Source organism: Anser brachyrhynchus, assembly GCF_964034855.1.
Source record: "Anser brachyrhynchus genome assembly, chromosome: Z".
Taxonomy (NCBI): Eukaryota; Metazoa; Chordata; class Aves; order Anseriformes; family Anatidae; genus Anser; species Anser brachyrhynchus.
The window spans coordinates 17,635,696-17,656,890 of NC_137697.1; the positions used below are offsets into that span (position 1 = coordinate 17,635,696).

General features: G+C 39.6%; 2 protein-coding genes across 6 annotated transcripts in view; one reads left to right on the forward strand and one right to left on the reverse strand.

The window, feature by feature from the left end:
- Nucleotides 1–7,411: 7,411 nt before the first annotated feature.
- On the reverse strand, nt 7,412–17,239 carry SREK1IP1 (SREK1 interacting protein 1). Its single transcript, XM_080574673.1, has 5 exons — nt 17,094–17,239; nt 14,867–14,914; nt 13,122–13,262; nt 11,619–11,697; nt 7,412–10,155 (listed from the first exon to the last, which is right to left on the reverse strand). The coding sequence occupies exons 1-5, from the start codon at nt 17,104–17,106 to the stop codon at nt 9,966–9,968; spliced, it is 471 nt and encodes a 156-aa protein (XP_080430799.1). The 5' UTR covers nt 17,107–17,239; the 3' UTR covers nt 7,412–9,965.
- A 172-nt stretch (nt 17,240–17,411) lies between these two features.
- Nucleotides 17,412–21,195, forward strand: part of CWC27 (CWC27 spliceosome associated cyclophilin) — a 130,711-nt gene continuing 126,927 nt past the window's right edge. For all 5 annotated transcript variants that reach the window (XR_013943836.1, XR_013943837.1, XM_080574672.1 and 2 more), the window contains exons 1-3: nt 17,412–17,550; nt 18,598–18,694; nt 20,379–20,491. Coding sequence is in view for 3 of the 5 variants with exons in the window: in XM_080574672.1 (XP_080430798.1) it covers nt 17,509–17,550; nt 18,598–18,694; nt 20,379–20,491 (252 nt within the window). In the remaining 2 variants the exon portion in view is untranslated. The remainder of the gene's footprint in view (nt 17,551–18,597; nt 18,695–20,378; nt 20,492–21,195) is intronic.

Below are 21,195 nucleotides of genomic sequence, written 5' to 3' on the forward strand. Positions count from 1 at the left end.
TGATTGTAACCTTTAATGTATTTTTTTCAAGTTACCCAGCTGTCAGTGTATACATACCTGGAGCTCAGATCTAGCCTTATGCTGCCAGTCTCAGACATTTTCTTTTTTGCTCTCTGAATTCATCTAGCTGTAAACTATTAGTCTCATTGACATTTGAGTTGCAAAGTGCAACAACTAGTGATCTCCCCTTCCTGTAATATGACAACTTTAAGGATTATAGAACTAGGCTTTCTGTGCAGCTTATTTTTTTAAAGCTTCTTTCAGATTTACTGCTCCCCAAACTGCCTGATTTTCTTTAGTTTTTAGGCTGAGTCTCAGACTGGTAATCGTCTGTTGTTGTTCTGAATTCTTCAAGTCTACTTTTATTATCCTTCTGCCTCACTACTACTTGAGACTTCACCTTATTTGTTGTTAAAAAAAAAAAAAAAAAGGAGAGAGAGAGAAAAAGTTGCTGATCCCAGGAGCAACACTCTTTTGACCTTCTTTTTCCAGATTCAAACCATTAATCTCTTTCAGTTGGGAAAAGATACAGTAACAGAAGAAACCAACTGTACATGGAACGGATCTGGCAGATGTTCGAGAGAGAGAGAGAGAGAGAGAGAGAGAGAGAGAGAGAGCATTGTTTAAGATACTGAACACTTTAGAGATTTTGAAAGGTTTGGCAAAACAAATTACTAGAATTTGAATGTAACAGAATAGATTTCCTTAAGGAAGTTAAAGTTATATATCTAAAGAAAAAATATCTATATCTTTCAAAAGATTAAGTCTGCTTTTTCTCCTTTGAAAGAAGAAGAAAAATACACAAATACACAAAGGAAAGGAGAAAAATATACAAATACACAAAAAGACTTTTTTTGTTAAATCTCAATCTTTCAGCTCACTTCCAGTCCTAGTCCCTAGTACAAGCAACCTAGCTCTTAGAAATAAAACTTTATTCTCCTTGTCCTCCCTACTTCATTTATTCTGAAGTTGAGCTTAATGCCACAGTAGATTTTTTTGTTTTGGTTTGTTTTTTTTTACATTTTACAGCATTTTACAAGTGTAGATATCTCTAGACTCCTTGCATATGCCCAACTCAAGAGTGTAACCCACTCCTTTCTAAAAAATGTGGAAAACTGAAGCCTGCACAGTGACATTTGTATGCCACGTAGTCCTATATACCCACGTCTTACATATATTGAAAAGAAAAAGAGTGCCTTGCTACACTAGTTTTGATAAGTTTGGGCATTTTGTTGTTGTATTGCCATGACTTTTTCTGTAACATTTCAGCTGAATTAATGTTTGTGGGTTTTGGATCAAATAACTAATTTTGAGTTTAATCTGTTTTCTCAACAAGTAGAATTGACCCCCAAACCACAGAAAACACATACTTTTCTAACTAATGTAGGTCATCTGTTTTGGAAAAGATGTTTTCCCTGCAAGTGGAATAAAAAAAGCGTTAAGATTCAAAAAAGTGATGAAGTAAAGAGAGAGAGAGGAGGAATGTAACATCTGTAAAGTATTCCTTGGTGTTGTCTTTTGGAGCGTATACAAGATCAATTAAGGTGCAGTTGTCTCACTGTGAAATGACTAAATTTTTCTGCAGAGTAGAACACCAAAATTTTTTTGTGGTGGTACAAAAACTTTGTACAATCATAAAAAATCTACACTGGCTTCTTAAGTCTGGAAAGAAGCTCATACTTGATTTGGCTGAAGAAACAGCTATTTTTTATGGACTTGCTGAACTTTCTGTAAGAGGGCAAATGACTTACAACAAAATAGGAAAATGAATGTAGGGCTTTAAAATAAACACTGCAAGTATGGAGCATAACTTAAACTAGCATTCCTGCTATATTTAAAACCATCTTGAAACTCCCCTTTTCTCAGATCTGGGCCGGATACTAAAGAATCCGTGATGAAATATTTTGAAATAGATGTACATACCAGAAACAGTTGCTGAAGCTGATCAGCTGTTCTTGTTTGCATTGTCTCAAGACCATCTGTCTTCAATTTTAAATAACTGTAGTGGAGTTGTCCCCATAACAAGCTATAGAGATTTTTTTTCCCTGTTTTGGTTTGGTTTTGTTGTTGTTGTTTTCTTTTAACTTAGTGTAATAGTTCTATACAGATAAATTTTGTACCTTGTGAACTATTGTAACCAGACTAAGAGATCCTCCCTTGAGCCCTAGAGGCCCAGTGAGTCCTTTTACACATTTCACCCAGAAGTGAATCCTGGTGTGCTGAAACATCATGACCTTGTGTAATGCCAACTCACATAGCTGAGTTAATTGCACAGGAGGAAATGTTTCTTTAAAGCAACCAGCTCGTGACAAGATATGCAGAACAAAGTGCAGCTGTCATCAGCAATATGCCATCTAAACCGTTCCAGGAGAAGAACCACAATTACAAAAGGAGGAGGGAGGAGTATGTCAAAACTGGGAAAACTCTGCACGTGACAAGTGAGGTATAAATATACTCAAGACAGCAGGAAATTGAGTCCTTGTTAACAAGCACATTGCTGTCCAAGTGGTAACCACCTGCCAGGAGGGGACATATTATTCCATACATTTCTTTCCCAGGGAACTGAGTGAGAGACAGTGCTTATGACAGAGTTGGCAGAAGGGTGAGTGGAATTCCAATTTAGTTCATAGCAGCTAGATAATAACTGTAATTATCACAGAATCACAGAATCATCTAGGTTGGAAGAGACCTCCAAGATCATCTAGTCCAACCTCTGTCCTAACACTAACAAGACCTCCACTAAACCACATCACTAAGGGCTACATCTAAATGTCTTTTAAAGACCTCCAGGGATGGCGACTCAACCACCTCCCTGGGCAGTCCATTCCAATGCCTAACAACCCTTTCAGTAAAGAAGTTCTTCCTAACATCCAAACTAAACCTCCCCTGCCACAACTTTAGCCCATTCCCCCTCGTCCTGTCACCAGGCACGTGGGAGAATAGACCAACCCCCACCTCTCTACAGCCTTCTTTAAGGTACCTATAGAGAGCGATGAGGTCTCCCCTGAGCCTCCTCTTCTCCAGGCTGAACAAGCCCAGCTCCCTCAGCCGCTCCTCGTAAGACTTGTTCTCCAGACCTCTCACCAGCTTCATTGCCCTTCTCTGGACTCTCTCGAGCACCTCCATGTCCTTCTTGTAGCGAGGGGCCCAAAACTGAACACAGTACTCAAGGTGCGGCCTCACCAGAGCCGAGTACAGGGGCACAATCACTTCCCTAGACATGCTGGCCACACTGCTTCTTATACAAGCCAGGATGCTGTTGGCCTTCTTGGCCACCTGAGCACACTGCTGGCTCATATTCAGCTGCCTATCAACCAATACTCCCAGGTCCTTCTCTGCCAGGCAGCTTTCTAAGCACTCATCTCCCAGCCTGTAGCACTGCTTGGGGTTGTTACGCCCCAGGTGCAGGACCCAGCACTTGGCCTTGTTGAACTTCATGCAGTTGACCTCAGCCCATCCGTCCAGCCTATCCAGATCCTCCTGCAGAGCCTTCCTTCCCTCAAGCAGATCGACACACACACCTAACTTGGTGTCATCTGCAAACTTACTGAGGGTGCACTCGATCCCCTCATCCAGATCATTGATAAAGATATTGAAGAGGACCGGCCCCAGCACTGAGCCCTGGGGGACTCCACTAGTAACCGGCCTCCAACTGGATTTGGCTCCATTCACCACAACTCTTTGGGCCCGGCCATCCAGCCAGTTTTTAACCCAACAAAGCGTACGCCAGTCCAAGCCACGAGCAGCCAGTTTCTTGAGGAGAATGTTGTGGGAAACGGTACCAAAAGCCTTACTGAAGTCAAGGTAGATCACATCCACAGCCTTCCCCTCATCCACCAAGCGTGTCACTTGGTCATAGAAGGAGATCAGGTTCGTCAAGCAGGACCTACCTTTCATAAACCCATGCTGACTGGGCCTGATCGCCTGGTTGCCCTGTAAGTGCCGCGTGATGGCACTCAAGATAATCTGCTCCATGAGCTTCCCTGGCACTGAGGTCAAGCTAACAGGCCTATAGTTCCCTGGGTCTACCCTCTGACCCTTCTTGTAGATGGGCGTCACGTTTGCTAGCTGCCAGTCGACTGGGACCTCCCCTGATAGCCAGGACTGCCGATAAATAATGGAAAGCGGCTTGGCCAGCTCCTCCGCCAGTTCGCTCAGTACCCTCGGGTGGATCCCATCCGGCCCCATCGACTTGCGTACATCCAAGTGCTGTAGCAGGTCACCAACCATTTCCTCATGGGTAGCGAGGGCCACATCCTGCTCCCCATCCCCTTCCACCAGCTCAGGGTACCAGGTATCCAGAGAACAACCGGTCTTGCCACTAAAGACTGAGGCAAAGAAAGCATTGAGCACCTCAGCCTTTTCCTCATCTTTTGTAACTAAGTTTCCCCCCGCATCCAGTAAAGGATGGAGATTCTCCTTAGTCCTCCTTTTTGTGTTGATGTATTTGTAAAAACATTTTTTTGTTATCTTTAACGGCAGTAGCCAGAATGAGCTCCAGATGAGCTTTGGCCTTTCTAATTTTGTCCCTGCACAGCCTCGCAACATCCTTATAGTCCTCCTGAGTAGCCCGCCCTCTTTTCCAAAGGTTATAAACCCTCTTTTTTCTCCTAAGCTCAAGCCACAACTCCCTGCTCAGCCAGGCCAGTCTAGTTCCACATCGGCTCGTCTTTATAACTGTATACCGTGTTAATTTGGATCAAAAATTCTATCACAAGTTGAAGTAACTGAATTAATACAGTTAGTTGGTTAACAATTAGGTTGTTTGACTCATAAAGTTAGTTGATTAACTAAGTTGTTTGATTCTCTTTTTTTCAATCATGATGCCTTAAAGAACCTGTTAGCTCTGGCCAGGAGATACTGGTGTAGTTATGTAACGGGATACTGGTGAACTGTAAGAGAGAGAAAATATGCAAATGGAGGCTTGGACAAATTTTGAGATAACCTTGGCAGGGAAGCATGGGCAAACCCTAAAGAAGATACAGAAAAAAAAAAATGTACAGATTCCATTGAATTAGGGTTTGATTTTTGTAAATGGCAAACAGCATGTAAAATGAAAAAAAAAAAGTGCATGCACCTTTATTATTTTTATTTATTATTTTTAGTTTTTATTTATTATTTTTAGGTTTCAAAGGTTGTTGAAAGATGCATTACAAGTAGTTATTGACTGATCTGGAAAGTTATGAGTTTAAAAAAAAAAAAGTAAAAGAATGACATACAGGTAAAGTGATATAACCTTCACACTTATACCAGCATCCTTTAGGGAAGTATAGTACAGCTAGAAATACACCTATCTTCATTAGTTATTGAAGAAAGGAAGAGTTAATTGTTCATAGATGAGATAATAACCCTGAACCTAATGATGACTAGAGGGTAATAAGTCACCAGAAAACTACTAGGAATTGTGACCTTGGAGAACTCTAAGACATACAAAAGGATATGGCTGAAAGGCCAGGGGAGAGTGTACTAAAACGATTATCCCATGCATGCGACAGTGGAGCAGGAAATAGAACCTTCTGCTTGTGGAAGGCAAGGCAAATGAATCTGGGACCAGGAGTATTTGTACATAGATGAGATTAAGCTCCTAGAACTCTATGTTTATTAACATTAATATAGGTAAGAGGGCTCCACCATGCTGGCCTTAAAGAACCAGCTAGTTCTGTGGACCATGGAAAGGGTGACAAGGAAGCATCTGTGCCATTGTGAATCAATCTTGATTCTTTGTTAATAGTTCAGGTTTAATTGAACAAGACGTATATAATTTAAAATGCTATACAGGGTTTTCATGCTGGAGCAACTATTGCTGAACAAAGCTTTTTGGAATGGATATTTTCATATCTAGGTAGATCACTCTTCTTGTTTGTTCTCTTACACCTTAAGTTTGTGATAATAGTGTTGGATAAGAATGGCAACATCTCCATCCTTCCCCACCCATCACAATCCTGAAAGATCACAATGAATCTGGGATACTCTACAATGAGTATTGATCCATCTCTGACAAATCTCTGGCATGAAGACCAAATGATCTAGGAATTAGACCTATTATTTCCTTTACGTCTTTGAGGTTTTAGTTCTGTTGTCTTTTCCTTACAAGCCTAGCAAAATCAGACAAGAATATGCAGGTCTCTGACATACTTAGTCTTTCTTGTTCAGCAGAGGCAGATTCCATCTTGAAAGTTCCTTAAGGACAGCTTGTCACAGCTAAGAACTGCTGCCACCCCATTTGTAGGTCCTAAACAACAGTATAATAGACTCAGACAAGTTGTACTGTACTGACAAGTTCTTAGACATATAAATTGAACTATTGCTTACATAAATCAAGAGCTAAGTATTCAGATCTACCTAGTACAGAAGATACAGATTTCTCAGTCTTGTATCAGTCAGTCACCGAGCTTCTAACAGTATCCTCCCTCGTGTATGTTCCAATTAGCTTAACAGTCAAAGGTTGATTATATTTTTACCAGTACTGTACTTTCAAAAAATCACGAGAAGCCCAGTGGGAACACAGTGGCTTAAGGATCTCCCAAAAATTATAAACAGTTGCACATATATGGTGAGGAGAGGATACACCTTCTGCTTACCTTTTGTAAGGAAGCCAACTGGAAAAGTAAAATTTAAAACAGTGAAATTCACCATTAAATGCCTACTAAAAAACAGGCACTTCCCCTGCATCACTGTGACAAACCTTCATTTCCATTCCACTTCTCCATGGAAGGAGGGAAGGATGTTTCCTCTGTTAGAGGTTCAGTGTTCTCTAGACTTCATACCCCTTAGCTAGAGATTAAGAGCCTACAACTCATGTGCAATCCATGTCAAAACGGGCATAGCTGTAACTGTCTTTGCAACTAGCAGCTTAGAGAATAAGCCAATTTCACAAACCTGCAGAAAATACTCAGGAAAAACTCACAGAAACTACGGAAGCAGAAGGCCACAACATTTAAAAAAAAATGTAAACGTAATAGTATTGGTGTTAATATTCACACACAAATTTTGCTGGTAAAAGGGGTTGGTTTGCATTCTAGAGCTGCTTATAAGGAGTACAGAGGTTGTTGACTCTTCATTATTCTATTACTTTGGCCTGGTGTTGCCTTCATTTCAATTCTTGATCTTGCCACATATTCTGCTTATATGTATTATTTTTTCCTTTCTGAAAAATATGCATTTCATTCTTAACAGATCTGCTGACAATGGATGACAGTCCATGGGGGATGTGTGAAAGCTGAAACTAACAACACTTAGCAGGAGGGAAGAAATAGATGGATTTTTAAATCAGAAGTCTTGCTTCGATACTTAAACCTGCTGAATGCCACTTTTTCTGGAATCAAAGTAGGCATTTTAGTTCTGGTTTGAGTGAAACAATAACATTTGTTATGACACATCAGAATCACTAAAATTATGGTTAAACCAAATAGGAAAAAAAATATAATATTTATTCTAGTATCACTTTTTAAAGATTAGCAAACATTAGCTTGGCAGAGAACTGTTCATTGTAGCATTTCCTTGATATGTCATCTAATACACCTGAAATCTTGAGCACTTTAATTCTGTGGCAAAACCTGTAGACTTTACTGTACATCTTTGCAAATAAAATGGGAATATAGCCTGAAAAACAAAATTACATGATATTCTCTTTGTTAAAGGAATACATGTTGACAATAGTGATATTTAAATTGATCAAATTTTAAAAGCCTTTTCTGAGTATGAAAAACACTCTATTAACATTCTATTAACAAGTGGAAAAATGTGAACATTGAAATTCACACCTTACATACCTTTATGAAATACCATTGTAAACAGGACTGCTGCAATGTTACACAAAAGGTAATCACACTACTATTTAGATAGACAGACTTGACTTCAACAATTAGAGCAACCTCACCACTACTAAAATATGAGTTACTTTTCTGATTTTACCCCTTCCCTAATTTAGTCATTAATTCGATGAACAAATTATAAGCCTGCATACTGTGTAGAGAAATACTCACCCTAATAAGGGTTCCTCAGTAAACTTCTCAGTCATTCTGGTATAGAAGGCTATAAAATTTCCCTTCAGTTACGTGTCTTTAGCTGAAACTTTCAAAATCAAGAAACAAAGTACAAAATCCCATTTCCCAGAGGTGGCATGCCAACATAGGATCATAGCAAAATTATACATGAGCTCTGAAATCCCCTAACTGGAATAACTCTTGCAATTTCATTAAGAAAATTTTAGGCGGGGGGGGGGGGGGGGGGGGGAGTAGAAGAGTTGTGTTTTAATCTGTGGCTTAATTAAGCATTTCCTTTGTTAACAGTACTGGCTTGGGTAGCCCACAACTCCTCTGTTGCTCTCCACAGAATGATTCACTTAGAGAAATGACCCAGTTAAAAATAAGCTCTATTAAGTTACAGCAGCACTAAGAAGATGAGCGTGAACAGGGTGGCCGAAGCCTTTACATTAGTACTTATTAAAAAAAATGTTCCTTACACTATGCTTTTTAATCTTATGTAAAGTCGTTAGCTAATTAAACAGTCTAGTCTTTCTTTAGTTATATTATCAAAGCCCATCCCAGAAATCATGATGTATGAATGAAAGTTAGAGATCAGACCAAATCCAGTAAGAAAAGAGCAGATGCAAGGACTCTTGTCATCCTCTGACAGACCAATGGAGGAGGTTAGAGATTATTTTTCTTTGTTCTTCTGTGGCTTCCATGAGTATTTGTCTTTTATGTTCCCTACCACAGCATCTACAGTGCAAGTGAAGTTGTCCAATAATTGCCAATAATAAAGGATACTCATCTGGGACATACAAGTTTGAAGGAAGGAGTTAGATCTAGAGGCAATGGATATCACTCTTAAGAAAGCTTAAACGTTGCTCTTCCTCGTCTGTTGATCCCCATGAGACTTACCAGCTATATGCCTAATTGCGATGCAAGTGCTACTTATCAGCTGTATGCTACTGGGGTACAAGGTATGAATTGGACACCAAAGTATCTAATTATGAAATTTTGACATGCTTAGAGACTACTCCCCTGACAGCAAATGGTAAATTTTTACCAACTTCAACATGATAGATGCTCACCTCCCTCCCACAAGAGGAAAATAATGTTTCTATGGGAGTTTTATTAGAATGAATAGAGAGTTCAAGATTTTTGTCAGATTTAGTCTTCAAATTTGCTGTTTAGATTCATGTAGTTATCAACAACTGCATACTGTCTTAATTTAGTACTAAGAATTTTGTAAACAATCTTGCTGGATAGTCATCTACTGTTAAGAAATTGTATTTCATAATCTATCTCACATAGATAAAATGGCTGCAATTGCAAAAGAACAGAACCTAGGCAGAAGGAAAGGACTTCAAAATTGATAGTTGCTTACTTTTGTTTGTTTTCAATTTGCTCACAGGGATCCTGTCAAAAAAAGTAGTAATCACACATTTCAAAAATCTATTAGTAGGTCAATTTCAGCTTATTTTGAAGGAGCAAACTTTTAGTTTCTCATTGCCCCTTCCTTCTCCAATTCTGCACCTGAATGCTATTTCATATTTGCATTTACCAATTAGTACATGTAAATAGAAAATGTTATGCAAAACATATACATTTAAGGAATTTAAAAAAAATCATTCAAATATTTCTAAATTTGATTTAACCATTCCAACATTAAGCATATTTACATCCAAATCTTCTGACACAAAGACTTGCAAACTAAAGTGTGCTATATCCTAATGTAAAGGATTGAAAACACAACTAATCACAACTGAACAGAGTCGAAAAACTAGTTCAACTTGCATGGTTGAATTCTAATAAATTGGGAATAGGAGTTTTTTTTAAAATGTTTCATTTAATAATTTGAAGCACTAACATTTCCAAATAGATTTCTTCAAAAAATATACATCATTTTAAAACAACAGCATTGCAAAGCATAAATAGGTTAGATTTAACAGGAAAATCATCCCACTTTAGAAGTGAGAGCAAAAATAGGCCAGCACATTAGTCACTACTAGAGCTGTCTGAACTGTCAGAAGATGAACTTTTTTCCTTTCGTCTCTTCTTCTTTTCCTTTTTATGATGTTTTCCTTTCTTAGACTTATTCTTCTTCTCCTTTTTCCTTTCCTTCTTGTGTGATTTTTGTTTTTTTGGCTTTGGACTATCCTCTTCAGCAGCACTTGATGAGGAAGACCTAGACCAAATTAAACATTGACAGATAATTGGAGAAGGAAAAATGCTACAAGATTTTATTATTATTTCAGTATTCATACAATGTTGCAAATCAAATTTGGTGAAGAATTTATACAGAAGCATCCAGTGGAAACTTTATGGTATCTCAGTCTGCATGTTCAACTGAGCAATGACTTTTCTAATTAGTCTATCATGCTAGAAAAGCAGTATGTTTACAACGCAGATTAACTGATTAGGCGAGTTGTATGTTTTTGCAACCTTCAGTAAGAAAAAGATGAAGAGCACAGACCTCAAAAAAACAAGTGACAGTATAACACTAAAGAAGAGCTTCCAGCTTGTAAAGTATCACATGATCAGTCCCAACAATATGGGAATACCTTAGGGGAAGCCTTCATGCATTTCACATATATAAAAATCTAAGAGAAATAGGTATGACAGATTTGGATTCTCTTGCAGCTGGTATTATTTGTCTCCAACCAGCAGTGATGAGTGAAGTGACTGTATACATGCAAGAATTAAAATGACAATAAAAGGAATGTTTCAATTATTGTGCTCAAGTTCTTGAGTTGTTCAGAATTGCTGTTCTGTCCTATTGTTTCCAAGATAAACTATTAATTTCTTGCATGTAAAGACTACTCCCAGCAGACTAATATTTCTGTACTCTTCATTAAGTGTTAGAGCTACATTATGTAAATAAGGAAGGGGGGGAAATGCCAATACGGCCAGTGTTAAATCCTATTGCTTTATTTTATCTCCAAAGAACACCTTATTCTGTCCTCCAAATACATTTCACATTTCCTGGCTCTCAGTGCAGTTCCTGGGTTGTTATCAACAGTCCTAAAATCTATACTCTCATCTAAAGATCAGTCGGCAGGCCAAAGCTCAAGTTCACAATAAATTGGGTATCGCAACCTTTTCTTTAAAACCAGACTAACGCTTTCTTAGGCTTTTACAGCAACAGGAACATTAAAACTCAATACATGCTTATCAAAAGGAAAACTGTAGTTTTGCCTGTTAAGCTACTCAGAAAAAGCAAGTGTGTGCATATGTGTGCACACATGCACAGAGAGAAATTTAGGGTCCAGTAAGCTTTTCCATATAAGCTAAGCTGGGGACCAACCCCATAATCCTCCTGACTCTTTGTTCTCCTTTCCCCACCACATCTTGCCCAGTGTTGGGTAGTCAAACGAAACGCTACTTTCTCAGAACTGCACACCTCCAGAAACTAGAGTTTTCAAGACTTCCATCGTCCTAACTCCATAGCAGAAGCCTGTGGCTTCACCATTATTCAAAGAACAAACAAGTTCTCACTGGATAATGGGAAGTTTTTTCCGATCAAAAAGGTTCTTGCCAAACCCACTGGATTCAAAGCAGCAACATTTTCTGAAACAAAAACCCCACCCAAACATCAGAATATTTCTAAATTTCTGTTTTGAAATTAAAATAGGTGTATGAAAGAGTTACCTTTTCCTTGGTCTCTTTAATTTTGGTTTTTCTTTGCTTTTTCTTTTTTGTTTCTTTTTTTCCTCCTCCTCATTCAAATCTATGGATAAAAAATAGAAGTTTATGACATTTCAGACTGAATTATGATAAGCATTAAAAGAATGGCCGCAACAGCAATGTAAAGCTACTATAAAATTATTGTTAGAAGTTTTTCTTTTCTCCAAATTCTGGTCTAGTATATTCATTTCAGAAATATCTTGCACAGTAGCAGAATTTAATATACAACTTACATTCCAAGGACATTTATCTGAACACTAAGAATGAAGGACGCCCTGTAAAACATACAACTTTATGGTTTCATATCCATTCTTCTGTATTTTAAAGGACTTGTACTAGTCTGAAATCAGGTCATGTAACTTGAAGGTACAGAAAAAAATAGACACATATTCCCATAGGCTTACTTGAACTCACACAGCCTTATTTCACACTTCACAAATAGCTGTAACTAAGATAAATCTGATTTTACTGTCAATGTAACATCTATGAACATGATAGGAAAGTCACTCTTCATCTGACCTTTCCCCACTCCGCCTACGCAGTTGTATTAAAAGCTATATACAGGACAGAAATATTGACATCCAGGGAAAGAAATGAAGAACAGAGAGCAATTAATACCCAGGTCCTCTCCAAATGAATAAATAATAGGTACCTAGTTTGGCAATGCAGTAAACAAGAAACGTTGACAAAAATAACTGTTGTGCAAAATACAGAGTTGCTCCATCATTTCTCCTCCCTACAAATCATCCTTACTAGAACTGAGTTTAGGGTCTGGAATACGAGAGCAACAGAACAAAACAAGATGTTTAAATTAAGGGAAAGAAGAAAATGATTTCATTTAGAAAATACTATAATAGAACAACCTTCACCTCTTTCTTAGAGGAACAGCCTCTTTCGAATCCAAATTCAAATGAACCAAGGTATCTGTTAACTAATGAACGCACCTTTTTCTGACAAACAGCTGATGCACAGACCTTCCAAAGAGAGAGCAGTACTTCTCCAAATATTAATGCTGAAATTCAGCTGGCTAGCTATTTCAGTCAGCTAGCTAAAACATTACACAGGAACTAGAGAGAAACTGAACTACCTCATTTGTCATTACTTTTAAGAGTTGCTGTCGACTTTAAGATGTTCAAACTATATGTACTCACAGGACAAACTCAAAATATCCATGTAATGTTATTCTAAGCAGCTGCTTATTAACAGTCTTATCTTTTGCATTTAAGAAGCCCTTTTTGGGATGTTCCAAATGGGTACATTATTAATTTCTTATGAAAGGTATTAATAAAAAAAGACATAGAATCATTTCTCTGAAGTGTAAACATAAGATGTAAAAGATTTACCTTTAAAGCACAGACTAAAAGAACCAATAACAATTCTCAAAAAGGACAAGATGATAGTTCCGGCACACCAGAAGACTACTATCTGATTCAAAGAAAATTAATTAATTAAAAATAAAAAACCTACTCTTTTTTTCACGCATGGCTTGCAATCTCTGTAGCTCTTCTTCCTCACTGTCTTCACTGCTAGTGCTGCTAACATCTAAAACAATATCTCTTTGAGGATCCACTCGGAGGAAGTTTCGGCATTCAAATGTCAGATGACCAGCTGAACAAAACAAAAATTCAGAAAGAAATTCAGAAAAATTACCAAATAGTATCAAAAGAGCTTCAGTATTATTCAGTTTTGATAAAAGAAAAAAGGTTAGGCTAGGCTTCAATCAATGAACAAGGCAGGAGAGTGAATACTTCGAAAATGCCTCAAAGAATTTTGAGAGGCTATGCAATGGTATTCCACCTAATGATACTTTATGACCTCTCTCGTATTTCTGTTTAAAAGTTTAAAGATTTTGACCAAACTTCACTTCCTATTTCTTCAATGGTCTCAGATTCTTCCTGAAGAAATTATTTAAAAGCAGGAAGTGAAATATTTAAAAAACTACAAGTGTGTTATGCTGCTCTTTCTGTCTCCCTTTTGTGAAATAGAAGAATTTAATTCTCTTTGATTTTTTCTTCTTTGACACAACATTCATTTTTAACAACCCGTACATAATACTGATCAAGCTATTACTTGACTAGTATTTTTAGTTTTCTAAATTACAAATTACATCTCAGTAATCATGACCAGAGCTAGACCCCTTGAAGCTGCATACACGTATTGGAAATAATAACAAAAAATAAAACAAATTGAAGATACGGGTTGTGAGAAACTAAGCTAAAGACACAGGAGGTCAAGTAGCAATTGAAACAAATGCATCTTCTTATCAAAAAACTTACATCTTGAAGACAGAACTTTTAGGAACATAAACATAGGCTTTGTGATTTGACTACAAGTTTCCTTTTCTTCCAGAAATCTTCTGACATTGCACCTTCAAATGAACCACTAAATCTATTTTGATACTCCTGTTCCTTTCAATGAATGGATACACTGACAAAATTTCTTGGAAGCAAAGTCTTTAGTGAAAGAACCAAGCAAGCTTTTTTCCCTTCAAGCCATATAACATTCAAAAAAATAAAAATAGCCTGAATTACAGTGTTAAAAGTTCAATGCGATTCACAATGGATCAGTGTCCACTCCTCCTTTTTCCAAAGAACAAGACTTAGTGAATAACAAATTAAAATCTTCACTAAGACACATCTACACTCATCAGGAGAGTAGCCACAAACATACTTTTATGAACAGAACATAATGAAGAGCATGAGCTAAATGCTAGCTGCAGAACTTACAAGTAACAAAATAAACTGTTTCTTGCAATATAGAATGCATATAGAAGTAGGTTTTCTTAGTGTAGAAGATGATACCGATTATTTCTTTTTTCTTTCAAAACACATTGGACATTCCTTGGGCAAAAAAGCCTGCTTAAGCCTTCAATGAGACTCTGAAGATGCACAAATGCTGATCTCAGTAAGTACTACAGTATATATCAAAGCCAATGCTTGAAATTCATGTTTCTCAAGCAATGACATTGTAAATTCAATACATATGAATACAATAGCATACTTTTTATTTCTCTTGAGAAACTTAAGTCTTCAAAAACACCAATAGGTGCAAGGAAAAAGAGAATGAAAAGGAAATTAAGTAAAAATATATGGTAGCTTCACCTGACAACTGTCTAGGCAACAAGGGAGGAAACTTTTTCTATTCAAAAAGTAGTTCCATCACCATCAATTGAAAAAAACACTGCATCATCATCTTGCTTACTACAAACTTACGGTAGCCACATTTCTTGCATCCAGCTCTGATGTTATCCTTATTTCCACCTGAAAGATAAAAATCCATAAATTATGTGTTACTAACATAACTCTTTAAGTTCCTTTTAAATCTGGCTTGATAACACCAACATGCAGACCAGAATGATCGCCCCTTAGAATACTGGCAAAGTGGCCTTCTATACCTATGTGAGCCCACAGTTAAGTTAAATAGACGTAGTAAGATGTAACTCAGAAAAAGAGAAGCTTTGGAGACCTCCCCCTAAAAGGATCAGTGTTATTTTAAAATCAGCAGAGTCTATTCACAACGAAAGTCAAAACAGAATTTCAGCAATCAAAGCAAGCCTTTCTGTACTTAAACTGAATAGAGCATGAAAAACACAGCAACAGCTGTATACAGTTTTCAGAATAACTAGTTCCTCCATTTAAATAAATTACCAAACATAACAAGACTTCCATGACAGAAATTAGAGAACCAGAAAGGAGGTACATTAGCTCCACAAGTTTAGACTTTAATTTACTGAGACAAGCATTGTCTCTAGAAAATTGTATTCAAAGTAGCAGACGAGCCTTCAAACCCCAGTCTTCTGTAGACCCCAAAACCTCAGTATTACATAACTTCTTTGTGGTTTACAAATTCAGCAGTGTTTATGTGTCTATTTTATAAGTGACTGTCTTTTAAGGGAAACCCATGAGGAATAAGGAGACAAGAAACACAGAAGAAAGTATCAAGAAACAAGGAACAAAAATGCACCTGCATCTCCCAATGCTATACCAAAAATAATACTTTGAACAGCACCTGCCAGTTCAATTCACCTTTGGACTCAAAAGCAAGACCTCCCAAACTACCTACTTTATCTCAGTTTTCTGAAATATTCAATAAACTTCAGCCCTAGTGTGTAACTAACCTGTAGGTACAGAAAGATTCACTCTTCACGCAAGGGAAGTCAGTACAGTCTTGCACACACTACAAAATCTCCCACTGCATATGCAGGTGCCATTTGTCAGGATTTCCAACAGAATCACCCAGCACATGACCAGAATAGCGCTGAATTTATTAAAACTGGTAGGTCAGAATACTAACACTGGCTCCAGTTTTAGTGGACTGGCGCAAGTCGTATATCCTTACCAAAAGCTACATCACACAACACACACATATTTTTAAGAGAGAAACAGCAGGGAAACAAGCATCAAGACACAACAAATGCGTGTCCAAAAAATCTGGAAAAAAAGTGTATAGGAGCTAAACCTTTACACAGCAGTAAAAGCAGGAATCACAGTAAAACTGCTATCTTACTAGAGCCTGTTGACAAAGTCTGAAAAATTTAAGACGCCCCCACACCATCACCTACCTAGAGGACAGGTTTACTAGGTCTTGATTGATCTTCCTTGCTCCCACAAAATTCTTGAGGCTGAAATTCTATTATTATTATTTTGCCTTTAAATAACGTTGCTAGAAATGCAGTTTTATGGAATTAAAAGCAAATGAGCTACTAGAAGCCTCTCTTTCTCACTTCTTCCCAACTGTTAACACTTGAGAAAAACAGCAACTGAGGGAGCAACAACCATCACTCATTCAATAGACCACAAGGCTGCAAAAAAAAAAAAAAAGCTCTGCAAACCTTTAAATGCAAACGTGAGATCTCTTCCTTAAGAAACTCCCCTCCTAGAATGGGAGCAAGTTTATTCAGTTTTTCTCTTCTTCTTTTGAGAGGGTTTTTTTTAAGCTCTTAGCAAGATTCAGACTTACTCAGTTTTCTCCAGCTGAATAGTCCTCACGTCTCGGGAAAAAGAAAAAAAAAAAAAAAAGAAAGAAACCAGCCGCTATACGTTTGGCTGGCGTAGATCTAAACACCCTGCGCACACGGTGGCCGTTTTTCGGCTGCAGCGTCCCTCCGCTGCTCCCACCCGCCCCACCGAAACAACAGCCCGGTGGAGGCAGGGGGAGAGCCGAGCGTGACGAGAGCCCCCCGGCGGGGCCGCCCCGCGGCGCTAACCAACCTCAGGGCCGGCGGCAGCAGGGCACCAGCCCCGGCAGCAACGCTGCTCGGCACGGACCGCTCCTCACGAGAGGTGCGGAAGAGAAGCGAGAGAAAGAAAGAAAGAAAGAATAAATAAATACATAGACAAGCAAACAAACCGCGCGCGCGCACGGCCCCGGCCGCCCTCCCCTCCTCACGGCCCCCGCTGCGGAGAGCCTCGCCCCGAGCCGCCGCCTCCATCCCCTCACCAGGCAGCGCCATGGCGCCTCCCGCGCTGTCCCCGGCGGCACGGCCCGGCCCGGCACGGCCCCGCCGCCTCTCCCCGCCGGAAGGCTTTGCCCGGCGCACTCTCGGGCCGTGCTACTCGCAGGGAGGACGGGACAACTCAGCGCCGGGCGAGAGCCACAGGGAGGGACTGAGCTGCTTGGAGAGCCCTTCGGATCTTTTTACATAGCGATTTTTCATCATCTGTCCCCGCCGTGCCTCCGGTCGGGGACCGATCCCTATCTTCTTCTTCTTGTCTTGGGCTGCATCCCCCCCTGCTTGGGTCGTATGGGGGCGCCCAAGATGGCGGGCGGATGGGGTCTGTGTCGCGGTTAGAAGCGCGGCTCTGGGCGCGGGCAGGGGTCGGGGCTGTCCCCCCGGGACGCCCCTTTCACCGCCATGAGCAACATCTACATCCAGGAGCCCCCCACCAACGGCAAGGTGAGGCCCCGCGAGGGGCTGGGGCTGTCGCCGCCTTTGGGAGGCTGGGGGAAGGAACCGAGTGCTGCAGGCGGCTAGGGGACAGGCGAGGAGGAGACGTGCGTCCCGTGGGGGTGGCGGCGGTTCCCTTGTGCTGCCTCAGTGAATTGGGTGCGTGATAGCATGCAAAGACATGCTTGAGTTGAGGTCTGTGCTCACCTGAACATGAGCCAGCAGTGTGCCCAGGTGGCCAAGAAGGCCAGTGGCATCCTGGCTTGTATCAGGAATAGTGTAGCCAGCAGGACCAGGAGGTGACTGTCCCCCTGTACTCAGCTCTGGTGAGGCCTCACCTCGAGTACTGTGTTCAGTTTTGGGCCCCTCACTACAGGAAGGACATCGAGGCCCTGGAGCGTGTCCAGAGAAGGGCTACGAAGCTGGTGAAGGGCCTGGAACACAGGTCCTGTGGGGAGCGGCTGAGGGAACTGGGGGTGTTTAGTCTGGAGAAGAGGAGGCTCAGGGGAGACCTTACTGCTCTCTACAACTCCCTGAAAGGAAGGTGTGGGGAGCTGGGGGTCGGCCTCTTCTCACAGGTAACTAGTGACAGGACTAGAGGGAATGGCCTGAAGTTGCTCCAGGGGAGGCTCAGGTTGGAAACGAGGAGACATTTCGCCTACTCAGAAAGAACAGTCAGGCACTGGAACGGGTTGCCCAGGGAGGTGGTGGAGTCACCGTCCCTGGGGGTGTTCAAGGAAAGGGTGGACGTGGTGCTTAGGGACATGGTTTAGTGGGTGACATTGGTAGTAGGGGGATGGTTGGACCGGATGATCTTGGAGGTCTCTTCCAACCGCAATGATTGTATGATTCTATGATACTTACCATTTCAGAACTGTGTCATAAATACTGGAAAAAACAATTGAGACTAAATGATAGCTACCCAGCACATTTGGATATCTACTCCTGTTACTAATGTTATGAATTTCAAAGTATCTTTTAACTCACTTAGAGTATTTGTTGATCAGTGTCAAAGTTGCAAGAAAACTAATGATGAATTTATCAATATTTTTATAGGTTTTGCTGAGAACAACAGCAGGAGATATTGATATAGAGTTGTGGTCAAAAGAAGCACCGAAAGCATGTCGAAATTTCATCCAGCTTTGTATGGAAGGTAATGACTGAATGGCATAGGATTTCTTGATATTACTTCATATGTAATATTGATGTCTTTGTACTTTTTGTTAAAGAGAATTCATAAGTACATTTTAACTTTAATATATTAACTCATTATTTGTATTTATAAAATATTAACTACTGCCCAGGAAGAGGATATATTTCAAGTTTTTTAAGGAGCATAGTGGCAAAAAATAGAAAAATTTTACATGCTTTTGTGAAATGTGGTCGTTTACATAAAAGGCTTAGAAAGCTTATTTTTGACAAGTCTCTGCAAAGTACAGTTACTGCTTTAAAGAATGAATGAAACACCAGTGATGCAGTACCTAGACATCCTCTGTTAAACTTATTCCTGTACCACTATCTTTACTACCTTTTAATTTTTTCAGGATCATTTTTAATATTTCACTTGATGTAGTTTTTCACTGTCGGAAGCTCTGTAACACTTTTCACTTAAGTACTGGGTACCAGAATGAGAAGTTCTGTGTTGGGAAAAGTATACCAGGAATGTGCAAAGGACCTTGCCCTTTTATGTGTTTTCTAGGTGCTGCTGTTATCCCATTTATACATTTACAGGGTTGTTAAGAGTTTTTTTAGCCCTCCTCTGTTAAGGAAAAATAACAGTCTGGGATTTGTGCCTCCTGCACAGATCAAGTCTGCTCTGTGTTCTTACATATTATGTGCAGATGTGGATTTTTTTCTTGCAGTGGTAAATCAACTTCTCAGCCCTTGCTGAGTCCTGGGAGTAACCTTCAGTTATTCTCAGTCGTAAAGAAACTAAGCTTTAATTTCTTTCTGAATTTGTGTGACTGCTGTGTTGGATTCTGTGCTTTGTATGGTAAACTTGAGTGTTTTCCTTGTGAATACCGTAGAGTGTAATCATCCATGAATATATGTACCTGTTCTGCAACTCTGGCAGATCCTGCTTCGCTTGGCAGCGTACTGCAGATTTGGAAAAAACAAACAAACAAACAAAAAAAAACAGGAAATATATGTTGTGTTATATTCTCAAATCTTATGTTTTCATACGATCTCATAACACTTTTCAGACACATCTTATTCTATAATAAGATAGGTAAGTGTATTTATAGAGATACATATACAGAGAGAGAGAGAGAATAAGAAGATAACCTGGGGAGCAAAATATACCACATACTTCACTCTGTGAACATCATTGATCTGTGTACAGTATAGGTGAAAGGGATAATATCTGTGTTCCATGCTGGTGAGTGAAAATGTTAACCACTTGGTGTATGGATATGAATAACTATATATGTGAGATGTTGTCTGAGACGGAACATGGTAGACAGCTCTCTCTTTAAAACAGTATATGTTGGTGGCACTATCTGGTGGATATATGTTTCAGCACTATCTAGTGATGGCACTGAAAAGAAAATAACTCATCAATATAATCTTGTCAGTGATGTGCAATACCTTATGCAGCAGAAATTTATGATATCACAGATTTTTTCATAAATGTAATCAGCAATACTTTGTAGGTGAGATAGAGTCACACTGTGTAAGTCAGTGGAAGACGAGGCAACCTACTGGAAATGGCAGAATCCAGTTACAGTGGTTGTCTTCTAGAACTCCAGTCATTGATGTGTCTGCATAATTTACAAGGAAGTGTGATTTTGAGACCATTTAAATATACTTAATGATCTTTTCCTTTTCTTTTTCAGAGTATTACAATAACACAATATTTCACAGAGTAGTGCCTGGTTTTATAGTGCAAGGAGGCGATCCCACTGGTACTGGATCAGGTGGAGAATCAATATATGGAGCTCCCTTCAAGGTACATAAATGTGTATCTTATGCATTAGTTTTTGATAAGTCCCTAGCGGTTGTTTTTCCTACTCTGTTAGGCTGCAAGACAGCAAACATTATATAAGAAAGGCAAGTTTATTTGTATGCTGTGTTTGCTTTCACGTGTTGCTTCAGTATTTTTGAATATGGATTTCTTAATTGAGAGTTCTTAAATCTATCTGTTCTGATGCTATAATAAATGCATAACCTTACTAGCGTGAACTTCAACAAGGAAGAATGGGGTGGAATTGTTCAGAGTAGGTGTTTGTATGTTTTAACCTCAGGAGGATCAACAAGGCAAAACACAAGGTCCTACACCTGGTTTGGGGAAGTCCCAAGCACAAATTCAGGCTGGGCAGAGAATGAATTGAGAGCAGCCCTGAGGAGAAGGACTTAGGCATGTTGGTTGATGAGAAAGTCAGTATGAGCTGGGAAATGTGTGCTTGCAGCCCAGAAAGCCAACTGTATCCTGGGCTGTATCAAAAGAAACGTGGCCAGCAGGGCGAGGGAGTGATTCTGCCCCTCTGCTCTGCTCTCATGAGACCCCATCTGAAATCCTTCATTCACCTCTGGAACCCCCAGCATAAGAAGGACATGGACCTTTGTTCCAATTTTCAAGAAAGGCAAGAAAAAAGACCCTTGTAACTACAGACATATCAGTCTGAGGAGGGACTCTTTGTCAGGGAGTGCAGT

Excerpts from the sequence above, each read along its gene's own strand:
- SREK1IP1 (XM_080574673.1), bottom strand. Across the intron at positions 13,263-14,866 it reads ATGCAAGAAATGTGGCTACC|CTGGTCATCTGACATTTGAA; the intron begins GTAAGTTTGTAG and ends TGTTTTGTTCAG. Across the intron at positions 10,156-11,618 it reads TTAAAGAGACCAAGGAAAAG|GTCTTCCTCATCAAGTGCTG; the intron begins GTAACTCTTTCA and ends AATTTGGTCTAG.